Raw genomic sequence first — 23,437 nt, 5'->3', positions numbered from 1 at the left:
GAAGTATCCTTCCTATGAGAATAAAAAAATTTAGTATCTTGCATTTTCTATGATACATTTAAATATTTATTCCATTGTAGCCTTATATTGCTTGTTTGAAAGTACTATATTGACACTTTTCAGCTGTGTATTACTATCAACAACATAGAGCAGGTCAGGAGGGCCCTAAAACAGCTCCCAGAAACATTGAACTTTGTCAACATTCAGCACGCAGTAGAACAGTGGGAGGGCGCGGAGCTAGGGGTCAAGTCAAACCTCCACGCAACTGTGAAAGAGGCAGACCAGATGATGTCATCCAAGATAAAGAAGGTGGTGGATCATGTGGCAGATAAGGTAGGCAGTGGATAAGACAAGATAGGGAGTGGATAAGGTATGGAGTGGATAAGACAAGATAGGGAGAGGATAAGATAAGGTAGGGAGTGGATAAGATAAGGCAGGGGGTGGATAAAAGAAAGTATGGAGTGCAAAAGATAAGGTTGGGAGTGGATAAGACTAGGTAGGGAGTGGATAAGATGAGGTAGGGAGTGGATAAGATAAGCAGGGAGTGGAATAGACTAGGTAGGGGGTTGATAAGATAAGGTATGAGGTGGATAAAAGAAAGTATGGAGTGCATAAGATAAGGTTGGGAGTGGATAAGATGAGGTAGGGAGTGGATAAGATAAGTAGGGAGTGGATAAGCCTAGGTAGGGGGTTGATAAGATAAGGTAGGAGGTGGATAAGATAGGGAGTGGATAGGATAGGTTAGGAGTGGTACAAAAAGATAATTGATGTTGAACAGATATTGAGATAGAAACCTAATTAATTGATACTGTTGTTCTGGTTTAGATTTTATTTTTGGCAAAGATTTTGTCCATGCTATTTGTTTTTGTCTAATAGCAAGAATATAGAATTGGCAGATATTTTTGTTTTTCTAGAATATTCAAACCAGTTAAGAATTGACTATTTAAGATGAGATTTATAATCATATAGCTGCATTTGAACTCTTTAATAGATGCGTCCAGATATCAAGAGTGATGTTTTCCACTTAAACTGGGCACCAGAGTCTGTTCCAGCTGAGGAGGTATAAGCACCTGATGTTTCTTTTAAAGTCTCTACATTATGTTGTCTATTCAATAAAGGGCAGCTTCTCAAATACACACTTTTATTTAAAGCGTACATTATCAACAATATACAAGTATTATATTTGCCATATGAAGATGGGAGTTATTGTATTCAGTGGTAATTATGTAGTACACCAACACATTTTCTCTCATTTTTCCACATTCCTATTTAAGAAATATTAATATTGATATAGAATTTTCATGTTAATTACTATTGTATAAATGGGCTTTGTTCCATCATTGTATAAATCTTAATATTTACATTCGACATATTTTTGGCTCGTAAAGTGTGTTGAAAGCTACGGCAGTTACACTATAATGCACACAGGGTACTCAAAGATTAAAATGACAAGTTTTATTATGACGTCACAAATGTTGAACGCTGTAAACTGCAACGTCACAAGTGAAAATCAAAGTTCACGCTTGTGGCAGTGACAGTGGCTCTTCCATTAATATGAACTTACCCTTAGGATAAGATAGGACAAGTCAAGAAGTTTAAAAAATGTAAACATAAGCATTGATTTTTTTAAAGATACAGTCTCGTAACTGCAGCGATGAGTGCATACAAATTTTCATAACGCATGTATCAATTTGTATGCACACACTGGTGCAGTTATGAGACTGTATCTTTCAAAAAAAAAAACATGATTCAATGCTATATTAATCCACAATGTATATTTGAAGGCTGTGGAGGATTTGCTGAAATATCTGGACAGTAACCTTTTGACCCTGAATCAGCACCTCCTGAAGTCCAACTTTGACAGGATACTTCAGTCCATCTGGGTAGAGGTCCTGGAGGAATTCAAGGAGGTCCTAGTAACTGAAGAATCGGTAGGGACCTTCACATATACTGTGGAATCAGCATTGTTTGTGAGGGACCAATGTTAGTGGATTTTGTGGGTAACCCTTGCCCGCAAATTTACATCCCCACAAACCTATATAAAATCATTTGTTTTATATTTATAAAATCCACCCAATTACACTACCAACAAAATTACATCCCCATGAACCAGAAAATTTTAGCTACCCACAAACATAGACCCCCGCAAATAAAATGATGTCACAGTAACCTTTCAGTAGGGATTAGTTTAGATGAAGTTGAAAATGCAAGAAAAGTTACCCGTCGTAGCCTCTGATCATTTGTATGTGCTTTTATTTTAAGAGGAAACCTGTTATATACAAGAGAATGTATGATGCTTTGGAGTTGCTGGTTGATTTCTTCCATGCAAACGAGAAAGGGTTGGATATGAAGAGAATTACTACAGAACAGTATATAGTGAGTGTCAGCTTGTGGCATTGATTGATAACCAAAGTCTTTATTTTGAATTGGTTGGAGTAAAGTGATTTGATTTAACCTGTAGTTAACTTAGGTAGTAAAGTTTGTCAACTCAAGTGCAATTCTATGATTGTCGGAGTGTGAGAGTAAGATTACTGGAATTTTATAAGGTGATAAGGTACATGAAGACTATTTTGATAGATTGTCTGTCTCTCTGTCTCTGTCTCTCTCTCTCTCAATATAAATCTATAAATTCTATTTTTCCAAACAAACATTCATATTTTATATTTCATAGGAATTGAAAAAACTGTTGGCACTGTACAAAAAGGACACTTTGAAGCTGATAACTATTTTCTATGAAGAGAAACTCAAACAACAGGTTTGGAAATTTTTGCTTTATATTACAAGTATATGTATTTATTCTTTTGTAAATAATGATGCAACATTAACCACACAATATCTTAATACAGTAATATAAATACAGTAAAATTGAGAGAAAAGAAAGGATTCAATGCATCAATGTTAATGGTAGAAAGGTTTACAAATCTATTTGTTTATTGTGTTCTGTTGAGTCCTACTTAAAAATGTGCAATGTATTTACTCAATGATGTTGAATAGCTCTGACATATAATTCATTAATAACTTAAAAACGAATAGGGTTTGGCTTATTCCAATGCATAAGAAGTAAGTTTGATGGTTTGTTAGTAAGTTTTCTAGCTTTCAGTCTTGCCCACAAACTTGTGTGTATGCTTATGGACTGCTTAGTTTAAACATAGTTTCAGTAAATCACTTCTGTAACAATTTGCGTAGAGTGAGGTTTTGATGTTGAGACAAATAACAATTGTCTTTGGTACCTTTATAAACTGTTATTTATACAAGCAGAAGTAGTTTTCTGATTTGATTTTGTTGTTATTCGGTACAGGCCGAGTTTAAATCCAAGGAGTATGGTGTACTGAATGTCAGGATGTGCTACAGAAATGAGACACAAACAATGTTTGTTGAAAGTAGGTACTTTTAAAGTTTTTACTGTAGATAAGTTTAAGATTTATGTTTCTAAGTGCTTCTGAAGTACTAAGCTAGATGTATACTCTTTAGCTTATTTAGAGAAGATAGACAAATGTAAGGTGGAAATGCTTATTGGTGATTATGCCTGTAAAATTTTAGTTATTTAGAATTTATTTAAAATAATGTACTGCTTTATAAAAGCATACAAAGGCAAGATTTTTAACTTGTTACCCAGTAGTTAATTTTTTCCAAAAACAAACACAAACTTAAAGGGTACCTGCAGCCAAGTCGATGTGAAACATATGTCAAAGAGTTTAATTAGCAAAATTTAATGCAAAAAACCGCATCGAAATCGATGCAAAAATAACGGAGTTATGCCGCTTCAAAGTGGCTATTTTTACCTGCTTTGGGAAATCTAATCAAGATAAAACAGAATTAGGCGATAACGAGGCTTCAGCGGAAGTGATGTCACTAGGTCAACAGGAGGGAAATTTCTTTACAAAACTATACAAATTAAATTCGATTTTTCAGCCAAAATGATTAATATAGGTCTGATGTTTTGACGTATCTAGTTATTTTAAGTATTGTAGATTTAGAAATTTGTATCCGTATTTATTTTATTACAGTCATATTTATTTTTAAAGGATTTTAAAATTTGCTATTCTCGTCGCCCTTTTACTGATGAATACGATATCTTAAAACGCTTGCATGGGCTGATTTATGTTCATTATTCATTCTTTGATTACATAATATCCTTCACACACGAGTGATCCGAGACAATGACACAGGTAAACTAACGAAGCCACTGCTCCAGACACACGTGTATCTGGGGTATGTATACACATGGTACACGAGTCTGGTGAACAAAGAGAGGGTTTCACACCTCTGGACTGGTAAATTGAATTGTGTATAATTAGCTACTCAATTGTTAAACAATAAAAAAGAAAAATAAATTAGACTGTGTGAATCAAGCATTTGTAAGCTAATACATGTGTATAGTCCGTCAATCAGTGATTAAAGACTATCCAATAGTAAAACTAATGTTCGAAGTAAATGCCTTTATTGTTACTTATCTAATCACTGAAATAATGACCAAATTTACAATTTAGCAATTTAAACCTTTTTTATGTGATCAAGTAATTATTTCGGAAGTAATTACATTTACGTTGGTCTTAATTTCTTATTTAATCAAGTGCAACTTTCTTTCGAGCGCTATGGTCAGCAATTAATTAACGCTTTAACTCCACATTACCTAAATTGTTAAACTGACAGAGAATCATTATGAAATCTGAATAAACTTGAACATTTTGACAAAGGATGTAAATAAATGTAAAATGAAATTCCATTATCGTATTTTTAAAAGAATACGAGACCAGGGACGTTTACGGACTTAATCATGCAACCATCTTGGACTTTCGCCTTGATCCGTTTATAATCCCGTGTTTGTTTGTAAAAGAATGCATACTCTTTTGATTGTTATTAGTCCTATATCATTATTATTGAATAATCGGGCGAAATCATTTGTAATTTTATGCCTTATACAAGGAATAGACCCCGCGTGACCTTTTACGAAATATGTATTATCAATATTATTAATCAGTTTATAATGGCACGGAAAAATCATTCGGAAGAATGACAATATAAACAAAATATGTTTCTTAAAACAAAATTTTGATTAATTGCCATTTTGCTACATATGCTGTGCATTTATATGCAAAATGTGTTACACATTTGACTAAATTCATGAAGCAAACAATTTTCCAAATTCGGCATTTTTGTTCGATGAAAAACAGGTTTAAACTCAAACAACAGTATATTTAATCATCCAGGTTTGATAAGGAAATAAAACAGAAAAAAATGTTCATATATCGATAAAACAATGCAAGAAAACGAACAGTTTTCATACGATATTCCTGTTTCTCATACAGTCGCGTTGACCGCATGACGTCACAGTTCATCTCGCGCCAAATCGGCTTGATTCAAAACTCGTTCAGGTGTGAAATCGGGTTTTCCCCAAATATCTCAAAAACTACTTATGCGATCGCTGTAAAATTTTCAGGATGATGTTTTTACTCATAGATCTTCATTATATCAAAAATTGACCGCCACTGCAGGTACCCTTTAAGAAAAACATTAAGCAAAAGTTCTTTTTTGGGAGTTAAGGTAGGTAAAAGCTCAGGCTTTCTGTTTTGTTTAATCTGATGATCTGGCAACTGGGCATAATCTTACCCTTTGGATCAAGTTACTGTTACAGTAATGTATGTTTATATATAACTTTACAAATCAGTTTGATCTTAAGGACTTACCCCTATCCTTAGAAGAGGATTCAATATCTGAATGATCATTATGATATATTAATTAGGTTTGAAAGCAACGGATTCTAAAAGCTTAATCTGATGATATTTCACAATTATAATTGTTATTTCTTTTTCACTAGTTTTGAATGCAAAGGATGTCATTCCACTTGATGCAAATGGTAAGTGTAGCAGAATGTGCTAAAATCAAAGTCGTTTAATGCATGTTGAGTAAGCACTGAGATCAGCAAAGCAAAAGAATATGTATTGTCACATCAATTCAATTTCTTGGTCATTGGACTTGCCCGCCTGTATTTAAATAAAGCTATATAAATTATGTTATTTTAAATTTCCCGCATCAAGGAAATTCTTTTTTATTTCCGCTCTATTTTTCCTGTTTCAATCATTTTAATTCATAAATCAGAAAAAAGTAGAAAATTATAATCGTCAGCTTAAAACTATTCATGTACCACCTGTAAAATTTTGCCTACAAACTTGACGCACAAACATGATTCATTTGTTGAAAAAAATGCAAATGCAAAAGTACTTGGACAATGCCTTGATACAATAGACAATGCCTTGATACAATAGACAATGCCTTGATACAAGACATGTATGTGTTGAGAAAAACATGTAAGCACCCATTTAAATTACAAGTATGTAGATGTATCTGGACCCTCAGATTGCATGGGTTGGTTCTGCAAAAGGTAGGTAAATAAAAACATTATGATAGCCACTGACAATTCCTTAGTTTTGATGCCCCCAGAATCACCCAACCAATCTGTAAAATACAGAGAAATTTATTCCTTGTAAAAAATTTTCTTTTATTATCCGTTGCCATTTATGGGGGGGGGGGGGGGGGGGGGGGGGAGTGGTCTTGCGATCCTGCCTAGGATACATTTGTGGTTGTACAGTCCTCATATCATATGCATATCTGGGATCAAATTTGCTGACATGTTCACACAAATTTAAAATTTTGAAATAGAAATATCAAGAGAATTATAGATAATTTTTAGCTATGCAAATGAACTACGTTGAAATAAATTTTAATAATTTAAAAATTAAAGAGTAATTTCATTCAAGTATATATAATTATATTTGTGTCAAAATTGGCTTTATTGTTGCAAGATGCACCTTTCAACCACAGTTAGTGGTTATCTAAAGTAATCGATGGGAAGTGGTTCTTATTCTCATGGAAAATCTGAGTTCACAGGTTAACGGACCATGGTGCAATGCTTTGGTGTAAGACATACACTAGTGAAACACACGGCTGGGTAGGGTTGCACGTTACATATTAATGATACATGTACAACAAAATCATTGTCAATCACATGCATGTACTCAGAATTCATATTTCAATCATGAAATTTCCGTTATTCAGGTCATCTAGAATAAAACCTCGTAGTTTCCTAGGAAAGAAAAGGAAAGGGACGAAACATTGACAGTTTCAGTGTTGAAAGTATAAACCATTAAAGTACTTGACATACAATATACTGCAGATATTGGGGGATAGATCCAATCAGTACCTTGAAGGGGGTGATTCAATGGGCTTAATTAGCTTTATCAACGCGGGTTCAGACTCCCAAGTAAGAAAATCATAGGTAAAGTTCAAGATTTTTTGTTCTTATTTGTAGGTTTTAGCGATCCATATGTTTTGATACAGTTTTGTCCAGAGCACATATTTCATGATGTCCCTGTACAGAAAACCAGCATCAAGAAGAAAACACTAAATCCCGTTTTTGACGAGTCCTTCGAGTTGTAAGTAAATTTAACAAGTGCAGGAAGTGACCGCTAGATTCTCAATACTTATAATTTTGAAACCCCTATTTAAGATCTCCCTAATGTGTACAAGTACTTTCCTTGTGATCATATTTAATTTTAGAAAATTTACATCCACTGGCAGGTTTTTATAGGGCGCGCTTTATTAAGCTTAACTTGGTGTACACCGGTATACACTGGTGTAAAAATTTTGTATTGTATATCAAGTCCACTTCAATGGTGTAGTGTACATGATGTAGGGAAGTTAAGAATGAATATGATGGAAAAGGGTTTAACAAAGAAATCTGCTGTTCTGCGACAATTAATAGGTTTTTTGTGATATAAATGCAATAAGATAAACACACATTTCAAATTTAATGGCTTTCATACAAACGACAACTTTTATGCGACTTTTAATCGGTTACATTACTTAAAATCATTTTCCAAGTTTCCATTATAACATTCGTCCGCCATATTGGTTTCAGTGCTACACCCAACAGCACATACCCCTGACTCGGTATAGAAAAGTGTATACCCGGTGTACACCTAAACGCTACACCTTTGCACTTGATTTACAAAAGTGTACACAGTGTACACCTTTTGGTAAAATCAAGCGCGCCCATAAATTGATATGGTTTCTGCTTATCTCTAATAACAAAGTGAAAATAAAACGTGAACTTGATTTTTCTGAAAATAGAAGACGTACCACACATCAATCAAATCTTGCAACAAATGCTAGAAAGAAAAATGAGTTTAGGATATTATATAGAAAGGAAAGTAAGGATTCATTAATAGCTGTATACTACCCAGTACTGGTGTGCAATTTAAAATCAAGTCATAAAAGACGTGCATAATTTTGAAATTGAGATATCCCTTGAATTTTGTTTTTTTTCTTCTAAATATATTCTCAAAATATAAAAAAAACTGATATTCTTTTTAAAAATAGTGTAAATTGGAAAATGACCTTGACATCTTTTTAACTGTCCTTGACCTCACCTGACTCCCCAATGGTATTGATGATCAGTGTACTTCATTTGTATTTGAGCTCCTGGGGACCTTGTTTTTACAGCAATGTATCAATAGACCAGTGCAGACAGAGGGGAGCCGTACTAGTCTTCACTGTAATGGACCACGACTACGTGTTTGAGAACGACTTCGCCGGGGAGGCGTATGTGGACCTGTGTAACATACCGGGGGTGGATGGTCAGGATATCTCAGGATTCGATGCCCTCGCCATCACAGCCTTACCCCTGATGCAACCACAGCATAAAGGTAACACATTTTCTTGAACTTTTGATATAGGATGTGATGCAGGGTGGTGTTAAGTGATAAGTACAACAGAGGAATTCGTCTATCAGATGTCTTTAATTTTCAGTTTAATTAGCAAAATAAATAAATCTGGATTATGGACCGAATGGAGAAATATTAATAAAATGATAAGTATATAGATAACATTAATTTACTTTATAATATGAATATGCATACTTTTACATGAGGAAATGCGAATGTATTCTGATTACTATCAAATTACATATTAACAAAATACATCGCCCAGTTATCTGGTCATTTCAGAAATAAATACAGCATTAAAACCATTTGAATAAAATGAATAAATTACCACACCCAGAATAGTTGGACTCTGGTCTTTAAAAAAATAGATAGAGCTGTTTAAAAGTGTATACTCTCTCCAATTGTTACACCCAATCTTTGAAAATATAATTGCAAAGGCTTAGGACCTGCCAAGTAAAACTTGCTGAGTAAACTTTATACTATGGAAAGCAGCTTTGGAAATAATTTAATGAATATATATGCATAAAACCACAGTACTTTTTACCAAACTCGTGCATCAATCTGTTTTAAGTGTGAATCTTAAATTAGTGTAACATTGGGACTATCATCTTAAAGTCTAGATAGTTCAATTAGTTACATATTTTTCTCTGTATAATTAGTATGTTGTTGTAGAGAATGGAGCTCTTGACATTCTGGCGTCACGTGAGTGGGATAAAGACGCCCAGGAGTTTGTGAAGAAGAGGTCCAAAGTAGAGGAGAAGGCTGCTTGAAGGAAGTGTGGGAGGTATAATTATAGTTACAGTGGGCATGAAGAAAAGTGGATTGCACCCAACATGATCTATATCTTGCCTAGTGCATGTGTATGTGTATGCAGTCAATTGGATTGAACCCATTTCTCATTAGAAACTTACTATAATGTTAGAGCACTGAAAGACCTGAATGTATTATGAGCGTGATAACCTACATGTAAAGAAAACTGGGCAGAAAAACTTGTTTTGATATGAATATATAATTTATTAGAAAAATAAATGGTTGTGATGTTAACTCTATATTCATTTATTTATTTCTAGAACCAGAAGGGCAGCTAGCTACCTTGTTTCTAATTTTGGAGGAGAATATAAAAACTGAACATGTTGATTGAACTAAAGTTGGAGAGCAATGAAAAGATGATGGTGAATATTGTGTTAATAAAAGGGTATGTCAAAGAGGGAATAAGAAAAGTGCCTGAATACCTACAGTTGCATACATAGTGAACCCTGGGCAGAGAAGATTTTAACTCATCAAACCAGAACTTTGGCTGCATCTTAAGGAGAAATGTTGTTTCTTTTATTGTTTTTTTTTTATTATTTGTATTGAATTTATAGTGATATTGCTATTTGTAATGTGTTTTTATTCTTGTTAAACTTTATCAGTGTATCAGTTCATGTGTACTGACATCTCAACATTTCACATGCTCATTTAAAGTGAGCTTTTTTATTCATTTTCCCGATAATCAATGATGTGATGTAATATACAATATACCAGTTTACAAATTGAATTTTGTGGGTATTTTTTAACATTTTAACAATTTTTTGCTGGATAAGGAAGTATGGGACTTAATGTGTATTTGGCTACTATAGATGTGCAATGGAGAGAGAGAGAAGAGAGAGAGAGAGAGAGAGAGATGATGATGATGATGATGATGTGTCAGATCTTCTTCAGTTGATTGTTGTGATAACTACATGTAGGTAGCTCATGGCTTACAACTGCTATTTTTCAACCTTGCAAGCTGCAGTTATTGGCATGCAAATCAGACTTTCAGTAAATTTAATGTTCTTGTGATAAAATCTGCCCAAAATGTAGAAATTGATCAACTTTGCATTGCCAGCATATGCAATTCAAATTTAAGCATGTAGGATATATAAATGCATTTTGCTGAAATTTTAACCTTGGTAAAAAAAGCACAAAATGGATTTTAGAAACTAAATGTACACATATGTATATTTGAAAATGAATAATTGATGAATATTTTTGTTATTTTTCAGAGGTTTTTTGAAATAAAGGTTCGATGTTTTGTTTTTTAAACAGGTATATTCTACATTATGTACCTGAAATTTTGTGTTATTTGTTGTCGTGTCGTTTTATCCCAACATTGTAAATGTTCCTGTGTCCAACATTTATTGAGTTTATTATATGTACATCGATAAGTGCAATACATTTTTAATTATTTTATTTTTTCTTGAGAACTGATAAAATGTTCAAATATTAAAAGTAAACAGTTGTTGTGTTGTGCTTACCAAACTTGATACTATTGTGACAATTGTTATTAATTTGATTTGAACATATTTTATTATGCAAATATATATTTACATAAATGGATTAGGCAGCAGGCAATGCCTATGTAAACCTTCTCCATAAGCTGCAAGGTAATACATATAAAGTGAAGATATAAATGAAAAATTAAAAACACTGTAATACACTTTTTTTTTTTTATATAAAATATAGTATGAAATAGCATAGGAATATATTCAGATGGAAAAAACAAAGAGAGCAAAAACCGGTTTTTGGAAAAAAGAAATAAAAACCATAATAATCAAAAACTTAAATTTTTTGTACAGCAAATTGTCATCGACAGTCAAAAAGCTCAAGGTTCGTGTAGCTATGGGTGAATGTTTTGCTCACTATTTACTTGTTGATCCTGTGTGTTCACTATGTAGATCCTGTTTAGGTGATTTTGGCAGTGCTTTGAGGACATTTCAGATCATTTCATGGTCAGTTGATTTTTGTTTTGTTTTTACCTTTCTTTGGTCAGTTAACGTTTGCAAATGAAATTTTACATAGAGATGGGGGTATAATGCATAAGATGTACAATTATCAGAATGGTACATGTAGCTGTGGGGTTAAGTTGAGATCTTCATGTATCTGCCGTTTCTTATATCTAGTTAAAGTTTTTGTACACATCATTCTAGATAACTGTATTTTGCAGATACATGTATATAAGGCTTGATGTGTTAGCATCTAATGCTTGAAATTCATCGGCATCTAAAATGTGAACCAACTGTGTGTAACTGTTTATACAAAAGTATGGGTGAGTTTCCTATCATAGACTACCGAAGGATTATAATTTGAGATCTTTTTCTTCTCACTGAATCAAGACTGATAAAACATCAGTGATTGGACTTGGATCCAGAGTTTTTATGGGATACATGTAATTTCAGTGTGTTTTTCTATAGAAATGAAATATACACGTCGAATAATGATGGACCACAACGGTTCTCAATTGTCAATCAGTTGATGCGTTATTTTTGTGACAGGTACATAAAGGGTGTATTTGGAGGTCATAAAGAGATTAAGAGTCCATTTCTGGCTGTCTGTTTGGGATTAAGACTGGGCAATGGACATTTCTCTGTATCTTCGTTGTTATACTAGGTATAACGTATCTACCTTGAAAAGAGAATATTTTAAACGTCAAGTTCATGACTTGCAGGTTTAGCAATTCAGATTTACTTAGGACATGAAAATTTCTTTGGACTTTCTTATTATATGACTTGTTTATTACACGTTTTTCTATATTAATAGTTAAGGTTTATCTTGTTTCCTACCGACATTTGCTTTCCGTCCGTCTGCTGAACATATTTGTTATGATGAAAATTTCCCCTTCACTTTTATAGCTTTTCTAGATCTGTGCATGTGCACTGAATATCCCTCGTCACACTTCTAATTTTAACAGCCGACAATTACATGTAAAAAGAAATCTTAGAATGAAATTTTAGAATGATGTCATTAGTTATAAGCCTCAAACTGCCCACTGTCAAATAGTGTACAGTCTGCTTGGGGGCCAACGCACCTTTGATTCGCTATCCAATATATGCCAAAACGGACAGTGCTTGGCTTTAAACCATTGCATAAAGATACGTGATCATTAAAAGGGAAGTAGACTCCTGGGTTGGTGCAGAGGACTGTCCATGACGTACCTGCTCTACTACGTATTTTAAACCCTTAAAAATCCGTAAATTCGACTAACCCTTTCCTTGTTAATTTCTTATTTCCGAGATCTATACATTTGACGATATACATGCTATTGTTATACTTTCATGTTAAATACTGAAATCTGATTGGTTAAGACGCAGTTAATAATATTTACTATTACCCTCAGCGTTAGCAACGCACTTGGCAACGGGTAACATTAAAAAATGTTACATGCGCGAAAATTATGCGCGTACGGTTCGCTGTAGAATTCATGTTATTCCTATATAAAAGCAGTAAAATTTTCTTAAAAATTTTAAAAAAGACATTCAGTATAACAAAATAAATAGTGCCTGTTTGGGAGGATAACAGTTGAAATTGACACCCCTCGAAAACCATTGTCAACCTCCGCTTCGCGTCGGTTGACAATGGTTTTCTCGGGGTGTCAATTTCAACTGTTACCCTCCCAAACAGGCACTATTTATATATTGTATGTGGATATCTTGTATCTATGATTACCGGGAAATTTATGCACAATTAAGATCTATATAGATTTGTAAACAATTTAAAATTGAACGCATACTTACATGTAACAAATGATAGAGTGTATCAAGCATCTTGCTACATGCATTTGTATTGTTTTGGTACTGGGTCATTTGACAACTACATGTAGCGTCGGTGTTTACGCAAAATGTAAGTATAAATACTTTGACTGTATATGTAGACAATTTTACATGTGGATCACAAATTTTTGTACCCGGAAGCCAGTGTGTTTAAATCTACGATACACTTGTGTATTTTAGAAGACTACTGTATCTAAACTGGTAAGTTGTTTTTTTATTATATATTAAGCTGATGCAATGCATAATTAATTCAATTGACGGAAAACCTGAACTTTTTATATGCTTGTTGTACATAATTTGATTATGTTCATGTCCAAGAAAATGCTTACACGTGCTGAAAGAATAAGGCATAGCGCACTTAATATACGGTTTCGCATGCAATATAGCGTTTTTGCAAGCATAACACATTTTCAATATTGTACAATATTTAATTAGAATATCAATAAAGAAAAGCAAATTACATAATTACTAGGTTGATTGAGTCTTAAATATCTTACACGACATCATTAAAATCTTCAAATTTTGTAAGGGGCATATAGGAAAATAGTAGGCAGTAAAATATAGGATATGTGTGTACCCAAATTTAAGAATCCGATTACAATTATGTTCTACAGGTATTGTAATATACGCTTACTTTTAACTAATTTTGGTATAATGTGGTATTCTGACTGAAAATTACACATATATTTGATCATTCTCTCACCAGAGGTCGTGCTATATAAGCTTCCCTTACACCTAGTAACTGTGTAAGCGAAGCTTGTGTAGCACGACCTCTGCATGCTCTGGCGAGAGAATGATATTTGATAAATACATGCATGTTGTATGCGTGGCCTAAGTTTAGCTTATGTTTAACTAATCTGCTTGGTGTTTTTCTTTTTCAAATCCTCTTGTATAATTCATCCAACACATATGTACTTTCAGTTAAATGTTGTGTGAAATGCCTAATGGGAATCTTGTAAGTCTGACCTTGAATTTACTGTAACTATTGCCCACATGAAATAACATTGCTGCACAATCTCTTTCAATGAAGTGTCGAGCTACTGCTCGGCAGCCTTCTAGCGATCGTCTGGATTGGCAATCGTCCAAAAATTCATGCTCTGCACCGCCTTTTAAGTGCGCACAAGAAATAAGTTCCTTAAAGAATTAAACGTATTACAAGATTATTATTCCATTTATTCAACTGCATTGTGTACAAAAATCCAATTTTTCCTCCCTGGTTATTGACAACTCATTGCATAAGTATAAATTTGCCTAATCAAGAATGGCGGATTAATACCAATGGAGAAATCACGTACACTTTATTCATGAGCTAAATGCCACGTGACACTGTTCTCATTAATATTCATGTCTTCAAATTGTCTCCCTTAGGAATGAAAATTACATACCTTTTATGTATATGAAATTTCAAAACTTTAATTTTTTAGAATGAGAACATGTGTTGGGGCAATGCATAGATTATCTGTGTATGTTTTTGTCACCACAATCAGTGATTCACGCTTCAAATTCACGTTGAATTCTTCTCTATCAATCCATTATAGATAATCTAAAAATAGGACTATACCGGCTAAAATGAGTAAATAAATAAATAAACAGCTAAAAATATCAGCTTGAAACAGAATAGAATTTAAACCCGAAAAATCTCATTCAGTTTATAACGAAAATTCTTAAATAGAAATATGCAATATGCCTAATGATTCAATATAAAGCCTAAATGCCTAGTTGCAGGTCCGACAGCGTACTGAGAAAGTCTTGAAAAATGCTAAATTGAAAGTAAAAAGGAACCGACAAGACTTTTAAAATTTGAGTCAAGATTTCTGACACAACTAGTTTGCAATGTAAACTTTGTAAATATATGAGGAACTACTTTACCTATGCATGGCAAGTATTTTAAAAATAATTCCAAAATCCCTTCATGACGTCTTTCATCACTAAAACACACTTTATTCTTACAACGCCCCGCTTCGATTTTTCAGATTCAAAAGGAACCGCTCTCTCAATATCTAATGTAAACAAAACAAGCACATTCCGATTCCGGATGTAGTAAATGAGAGAACCAAATGAGGAGAAAATATTTCCGAAATACTTATTAATTAAAATTTGCGATTTTTCTCATTCCTTTCTATATATTCTATTGTACTGAAAATCGCCATTGTGATAACAAAATGGCCGCTATGCAAATTAGTAAAATGTACACCATTTCTCCATATGCAATAAGGTGTAAACATTCACTAAATTATCGCTTATATTTTAATTGGAGACCTTGCCCGATAGAAATAACATTTGATATGTAAATTTATTTGTTATCGGGCACGGCCTCCAAAATGAATGTAAGCTATAAACATATACAGTGATTAAAAACGATAATGCAGTCGGTTTCGTCGAGCATTTTAAATAGCACGTGTTGTGGATTTGTTTGTAAACAACCATACTATAGGTAATCTTTTTTCAAACGGGAATAAAAATATGTTTTATTATTATAATAAGGGACACACTGTAAATGATTTTTGTAACCATGATGAGTTATTGTATTATATTTGCATTTCCATTGTTCTTTCCCACTGTAAGCCCATATGGAGGAGCTGCAATTATTTCTCTATAATCGCAATTGCTCTGTCAGTATACTATGACGTCATAAAGGTGTAACGTTATATATACTTTTCCATGACGATATAGATTTAAACCACTATACGATACATCATGTGTTTTTCTCCAACTCGATTAAAATTGACGTATTTACATGTAATATTAAAACATGTTTTTGATAACATTTTAAAGGAATTACTGTTATAACATATCATTGATTCTGTGAACAAATCTATGTGAATTATAAGATACATTACAGTCTGAATGTTTACTTTTGATGTAATAGCTAAATGTCAGGTCTAGGCTAATATAGGCTATTTGCGAGTGGTAAAATGCAAATATAAGTAGTAAACAACGATTATTTAGTGAACATGGCGTTATGAATAGCAACTGCTCTGCTGGCATATTTTCCATGATGCGCTAGCGCGCATCATGGAATATGCCAACAGAGCAATTGCTATTCATAACGCCATGTTCACTAAATAACGTTGTTTATTTCTTAAATAAATGCATCACAACCTATTTTATAAGGAAATGTACTGATTTTTGTTAAAAAGCACACAAAACATTATTCATTTACTTTTTTTTATTCTAATATGTATTATTTGATATACGACTATTAGTACTAACATTCAAATTATTGATATCATTTTATAAATCTATATAAAAGAAAATGTCAGCTCGACGCCTTTGTGGCCGTTCCGGCCTTTGATTTTTTAATGGATGTAAGTTTACGTGTGTGGTGGTGGGGGTTACGGCCAAGGTTAGAACCATGCAGTCAGTTTACAGTTTTTTAATGCCTGAGCAGCAGACAATATTAAACAATTATTGCTGTTTTTGAGGTCAATACGATGATTTAGGTATTCGCGAAGTAAAATATTCACTGAGCTGGAGGCGAGGTGAACATAGTAATTCGAGGGTAGCCACATGTAAATCATCGTATTGACCGAAAACCCGCCAGCAACAATTGTTTTATTATATGATCAACTTGATTGATTAAAACATCATTTTATAAAGAATTATCTTTACATTTTTGTCTTGTTTCTACAAAAAGTACTAGTGCATCAGCCTTAATTAGCTGAAATAAGTTTTAAATACATAAATAACTGACGTATATCTAAAAAAAAAAATTATTCCAATAATTATTAGCGAAGTAGTGTATTGGATGACAGTAGGGTGAAGACGATAAACGTTGAGCAAAATGTTTTTGTGTGTAATATGAGAGTGGTTGGGGTTGTACGCGTGTCGTTTTCTGACTAAAATAGTATTACTCCAGCGTTGTGATTGGGTATGTGTAATAGTAGATAAATAAGGAAGTGGGTTTCTGTTGAGATAATCTATGTTGAGAAATCGACGAAAAAAAATCAATAAACATCCGAAAGAGTCACAAATTATGTAGAGCTAGTACATTTTGCTTCACTGATCAAAATTGAAGTATCACTATGTTAATATCAAAGGCCCATGGAAATACCTGTTCGTTAAGGTTAGAGATATATGGTAGACGAATTGGTGAATTTTGTACCAATCAATTTTATAGGGGGGATTTCCTTTCGATTTGTTTACGGGGATTTCAAAAGAACCGGATATAATTTACCTATCTCTGACATCCGGGTTGTCCAAGTCTTTGTAATTTACACATACCTTTTCCCCTTTCATTTATTCCCTGTGTTAAAAGGAACAGGACCATATCCTTTATGGAATACATTCAATTCGCAGTAATCGCATATATCGTTGATAAAAATATATGTTCCTGTCTCATATTCCCTCTTATATCTATGTACCCCTTCATGTAAAATCCTAATTTTATGCAGGGGCCCTGCAAGCTTTCACCGATTTCTTTTATGATATTATTATATATCATAAACGAATACACCAAGGTGTAAAGATCAGCTAAATTGCTATAAGGATCGTTGGCATGCTAACTTAGAGTAAAGATTAAGGTGGAATAACACACCTGGAAAAAGTCACTAAAATTAACAGGACATTTTATATTTGATAATGAAAGATCAAAATGATACATCAACTGTACATATGTCAAATACGCGAAAAATTTGCAGATTGGGGATAGAAAATGAATATCTTAAAAAATTATTTCAGTAAGTAACAACAAAAGCCCCTGCGGGATTCGAACTCCGGAATGTACAGATCACAAGTCCGACACTTTTTGTTTTTATCTTTTTAATATTTTTAAATATTGATATTCAACATAATATACACTGTACATATCAATTCTTAAAAACAGCAATGTCTAATAAACAAATGAATTTATACAAAAGTCCGACACTTTATCCACTCGGCTATGGAGTAAGTTACATATTGCAGTCGACAAAATCCTTTTAATAAAACGAAATGTCGTTTCGATCAGCGGTCAGCCATTTTTTAATGATGTGTTATTCCACCTTAAAAATAAAGGAATTTTTATCGGCTTTAAAGCCATGTAGAAAGGTTACGCCGACATATGTACTCTTTCAAAAAGGAAATCAAATCGTGTACTTCTATAAATTTTCTAGCTTATATTTACATGTATATAGGGAAAAAAGGCATATGTGGGGATGTCATTATCGCAAGATTGTTACCATGGAAACTGCTGAATCTTTTTAGAATAAGTCTTACGAGGTTAAGGGTTAATATTAAGATTAAACATCCCTATGCATTTTTTTTTACACTTTACATATTAAAAAGCAGTACGTCACCATGATGTTATGTGGTCTATGGGGAAACAAGTTGTTTTCCGTTGTATGTTACTGTATATTTAGAATGATCTCGTATTGAACAAAAATAATCCATGGTCAAGAAAATAAGACTGTGTTTACTGTATATAAGTATTGATCAAATCGAGATATCAATGTTTAATAACAACTGTGTGAACCTATGGATTGTTTTTGTGCGACATATCTTAGACTCCTATTGTTTTCCCAATATCTGGACAGAACAATTGTTTAATTACTAATGTTTATTGACACCTCTATAAATATGCTGAATATAATTAGACCATTGACATCACTATTTAATGCATGTACTTAATATACAATTGTATATAAATGCTTTGTTTGAATAAACAAATTGAATTGCACAACATTTAAATGAGAATGAAGACACTTAAGCGAATTTTAAAGGAGACTTGTGTTATTTTGTAAGCACCTTTCAAATCACTCGAAAAATTTATAAAACAAAATTTTCACTTAAAAATATTTCTTTCAATTTAATCACGTGAGAGCGCTTTGAATATTTCCTTTACTTTTAATTTGTTTTATTTTTGTGAAATTAGAGGTATAGGAATTTAGAAATCGTGTAGGAAAAATCAATCATTAGTGAATGAAAACCAAGAATATAAAGATCAAAATATACAAGTATATTTTATTTACTCCATCATTGATACAGGAAGATGTGGATAGATAGTGTTATGTTTACATCTACCAAATACTATTTCCCCTATTTCTTACGGAAACTTACAGTTAATTCATAGCTCTATAGAAACAGCCAGACTGAAATCTGTACGCCCCGTTTGTCGATTGGTCGAAATCTACAGCGTCTGAAACTGACAAGAAACTTACAGGACTGAAATTGACACGCCCTGTTTATCGATTGGTCGAAACCTATAGTGACCTAAGGAAAATCACGCACTGCACGAAATAATCATGATGATCTCACAGGAGACGATTTGGCTGTTTCTTTTAGCTAACGTACTTATGTATGTTAACAGTAATTTAGGGAATTTTACTAACTTTTCATAATCAATTTATTAATAATTTAAAAAAAAAAGATGTTAATATAAACAAAAAAAGCTTTTTTTTTGGTGATTCTTTGGCGATCATTGCAGAATTATTTTTACATTTCTACACGCCCTGTTTGTCGATTTGTCGAAATCTACATCGGCTGAAACTGACAAGAAACAGACAGGACATTGACAGGACTAAAATTGACATGTCCTGTTTATCGATTGGTCGAAACCTACAGCCGACCTTAGGAAAATCACGCACTGCACGAAATAATCATGATGATCTCACAGGAGACGATTCGGCTGTTTCTTTTAGCTCACGTACTTACTAGTATGTACATAAACAGTTATTTAGGGAATTTTGCTAACTTTAAATTTATTAATTAGTTAAAAGAAAGATATTAATATAAACAAAAAAATGCTTTTTTTGGTGATTCTTTGGCGATCATTGCAGAAAAATCGCTACTTTCATGTCCCGAATGAATCACCAAACAAAGCATAACATTGTTTAAAACCCTCCGATAAGATTTTCTTTTATCATTGAATTGATAAACTTATGGCGAGGTAAGGACATCAGATTGTATTTCTTTTTTAAACACAATTTTGTATAAAATGTAATAGTTAAACTTAACACTTTTTGAAGTACATGTATTACCCCCTCTTTTCTCTCTCTCTCTCTCTCTCTCTCTCTCTCTCTCTCTCTCTCTCTCTCTCTCTCTCTCTCTCTCTCTCTCTCTCTCTCTTTGTCTCTCTCTCTGAAACGAAGTGGATTTTGATCAGGTAATCGATTGTTTAAATCTCTCCGATAAGATTTATTTTTTTTGTTCATTGATAAATTTATGGTGAGGTAAGGACATCAAATTGTATTCAATTGTAATCAATTCTTTTTTATAGAATGTAACAGTTTAACTTAACACTTTTTGAAGTACATATATTACAACTCTCTCTCTCTGTCTCTCTCTCTCTCTTAATTAACAGAGAACTGGGGGTCCAAATTCCTACAACCAAAGCTTAAACAAAGAGAAATTTGACCAGGTAATCAATTTTTGAACGTATATAATACTTATATGAAGTATTAAGATCAATCAACACAGATGTTGAACGGGTTTGTTGCATGCATATGAATGGTTTAATGCGTTAATTTTACTCATATGTATACAAGCGGAACCGGTAGTCGTCAAGCTTATTAATTTCCTGTTTTATAAGTTCTATATATAATATTAACCCAACCCCCCTTAATCGATTCCTGAATATCGTTATGCCATTGCTGTACAAACTGGTCTTTTAACCTTTGGTTAATAGTTGTCTTAATCTAATTTAATTGATAATATAATGGTGTGATTCATAATCACACCATACATTTGAAGGTCCACATTTCTCTAAAAAAAAATTTATAGAGTCCATGGATTTAGTATTTGTCCTTTATCAAAAAGCATACGCAAATATGTGTAATTTTTTTTGACTTATTTTCACTGCTGTTGATAATGTTGGCCCAAAATGAAACCATTCCAGTAAACATTGTTATATACAAAGGAAATCATCAAGTTTCACCACATACCATGTAGTTAGGTGTACAACTTTACAAACAGAAATGCATTACATAGTAATGGTGACGTAGGACTTTCTACCTGCATTACAACATTATATAAATAGTGCCTGTTTGGGAGGGTAACAGTTGAAATTGACACCCCGAGAAAACCATTGTCAACCGACGCGAAGCGGAGGTCGACAATGGTTTTCGAGGGGTGTCAATTTCAACTGTTATCCTCCCAAACAGGCACTATTTATTTTGTTATACTGAATGTCTTAATTTTTAAGTAAAATTTTACTGCTTTTATATAGGAATAACGTGAATTCTACAGCGAACCGTACGCGCATAATTTTCGCGCATGTAACATTTTTTAATGTTACCCGTTGCTAAGTGCGTTGCTTACGCTGAGGGTAATAGAAAATATTATTAACTGCGTCTTAACCAATCAGATTTCAGTATTTAACATGAAAGTATAACAATATAATTTACATTATTATACTTTCATGCTAAATACTGAAATCTGATTGGTTTAGACGCAGTTGGTAATCCGTTCTATATCCCTCATCGTTAGCAACACACTTGGCAATGGGTAACACAACGAATTGTTACATGCGCGTAAATTATGCGCGTACGGTTCGCCATAGAATTCACTTCATTTCTATATAAAAGCAATACAATTTTCTTTCAATTAAAGACATTCAGTATAATAAAATAAATAGTGCCTATCCTCCCAAACAGGCACTATTTATATAATGGTAGACGTTTGCGGAATTGTTAGCGATCTATATCACTAAGATGTTTCAGGAGGATGAAACTGTGCAGGCTCCCACTACTGTCCGTGTAGATAAAACCATCGACCACATACAACACATTAAAACAAAATGTACATTATCGTTGTTGTTCAGTCAGCTAACTCCGCCCCATCATCAAATCAATGACCCGTAAGTTTGATTGACATTGGCATTGTTTATATTAGCGCAGCTGTCAGATTAAACCTTAAGGAAGGCCTTCTCACTGTAAAAATAAGGAATAAGGAATCATTCTTTGAGGTGATAATTTTGGTCGGGGCGGGATCAAATCCAAATAAGCCATTGAACGATTAAATATTGAAATATAGGTAAGCAAACCACACTGGCGCCTCAATTATACGTCATTTGAAGTTATGGGTTATATAGTACAAAATCGATACGTAGTGTTATCACAGGCAAAGACACTGGATAATGTAAAATATTCGATGTATGTTCTTTCATATAGAATCCTCGTAGGCCGCTGATACACTACTATATGAGTGGACAGTGCTTGTTATGAATAGTTTAAATTTATCAACAATATTACGTGCTTTTGTTTATTTAAAAGATTACATGTATTAAATTGGCCGATTATCCTTTTTATCATTTTTCAATGCACTAGATTTACATTTTCTAGTGTCATTGGCTGTGATAACACTAGGTGTCTATTTTGTACTATATAACCCATAACTTCAACCGACTCCATATTGAGGTGCCAGCGGGGTTTGCTTATTTAAATTAATTTTATATATTTAATCGTACGAAGGCTTCAAATTATGTAAATATAAGTAATTAGGAATCATTATTTAAATATTATAAGGTGACAATTTCGGTCTTTATTGGATTTGATAACGCCCCTACCAAAAGTATCACCTCATAATACTCAAAGAATGATTCCTTACAGGAGCGTAGCAACGGAGGGGGGGGGGGGATCCTGCCCCCTCCCCACTTTTTTTGCGCAGCAAAGATTTTTCTTAAATTTACTAACAAAAAATTAAATTAACATGGAGTGCCCCCCCCCCCCACCCCACTTTTATGGGACTATGTAAAAAATAAATTGTGAACAATAAATTGTGAAAAAAAAACCCAGTGAAATTGAAGTTAAAGGTATACATCCCCCCCCCCCCTCCCCCGGATTAGGATTTTCATGATTTTGGGGAAAAAACCTTTTTTTTTTGCTTGTCAATATTTTTTAGGATGAGTCTGGCGAATGGTAGAGAAAACGTACCCAAGAGAAAACGTATCCAGGAGAAAACGTACCCAATTCTCAGGGTACGTTTTCTCCAAGAGAGAAAATACCCAGGTACGTTTTCTCCAAGATAGAACGCACCCTGTAAAAATCATAAATAACAGTTTTAATAAATATTATGTGATGCAATACAATAAACATTTGTTGCTTTTGATTTTATATACATAATCACGAACATTAATTAATTAGACAACAACTGTGTTATATACAAATGCACAGACTTCGCCTGGGCAGTTTAATTAGTAACCCGGCAATTAATCAATCGGTATAAATGAAA

General features: G+C 33.3%; 1 protein-coding gene across 3 annotated transcripts in view; it reads left to right on the top strand.

The window, feature by feature from the left end:
- LOC105347160 (BAI1-associated protein 3) overlaps window positions 1-10,983 on the top strand; it is a 55,966-nt gene extending 44,983 nt beyond the window's left edge. For all 3 annotated transcript variants that reach the window (XM_011456092.4, XM_011456090.4, XM_011456091.4), the window contains 11 exons: window positions 124-333; window positions 992-1,060; window positions 1,785-1,931; window positions 2,263-2,376; window positions 2,672-2,755; window positions 3,299-3,380; window positions 5,819-5,857; window positions 7,310-7,433; window positions 8,503-8,705; window positions 9,396-9,507; window positions 9,794-10,983. In XM_011456092.4, coding sequence (XP_011454394.3) covers window positions 124-333; window positions 992-1,060; window positions 1,785-1,931; window positions 2,263-2,376; window positions 2,672-2,755; window positions 3,299-3,380; window positions 5,819-5,857; window positions 7,310-7,433; window positions 8,503-8,705; window positions 9,396-9,493 — 1,170 coding nt within the window. In that variant the 3' untranslated portion in view covers window positions 9,494-9,507; window positions 9,794-10,983. The remainder of the gene's footprint in view (window positions 1-123; window positions 334-991; window positions 1,061-1,784; window positions 1,932-2,262; window positions 2,377-2,671; window positions 2,756-3,298; window positions 3,381-5,818; window positions 5,858-7,309; window positions 7,434-8,502; window positions 8,706-9,395; window positions 9,508-9,793) is intronic.
- The last annotated feature ends 12,454 nt before the right edge of the window (window positions 10,984-23,437 follow it).

Source organism: Magallana gigas, chromosome 7 (assembly GCF_963853765.1).
Source record: "Magallana gigas chromosome 7, xbMagGiga1.1, whole genome shotgun sequence".
NCBI lineage: Eukaryota > Metazoa > Mollusca > Bivalvia > Ostreida > Ostreidae > Magallana > Magallana gigas.
The sequence above is the reverse complement of the archived record's forward strand: the minus strand, read 5'-3'. Positions and strand labels throughout refer to the sequence as shown.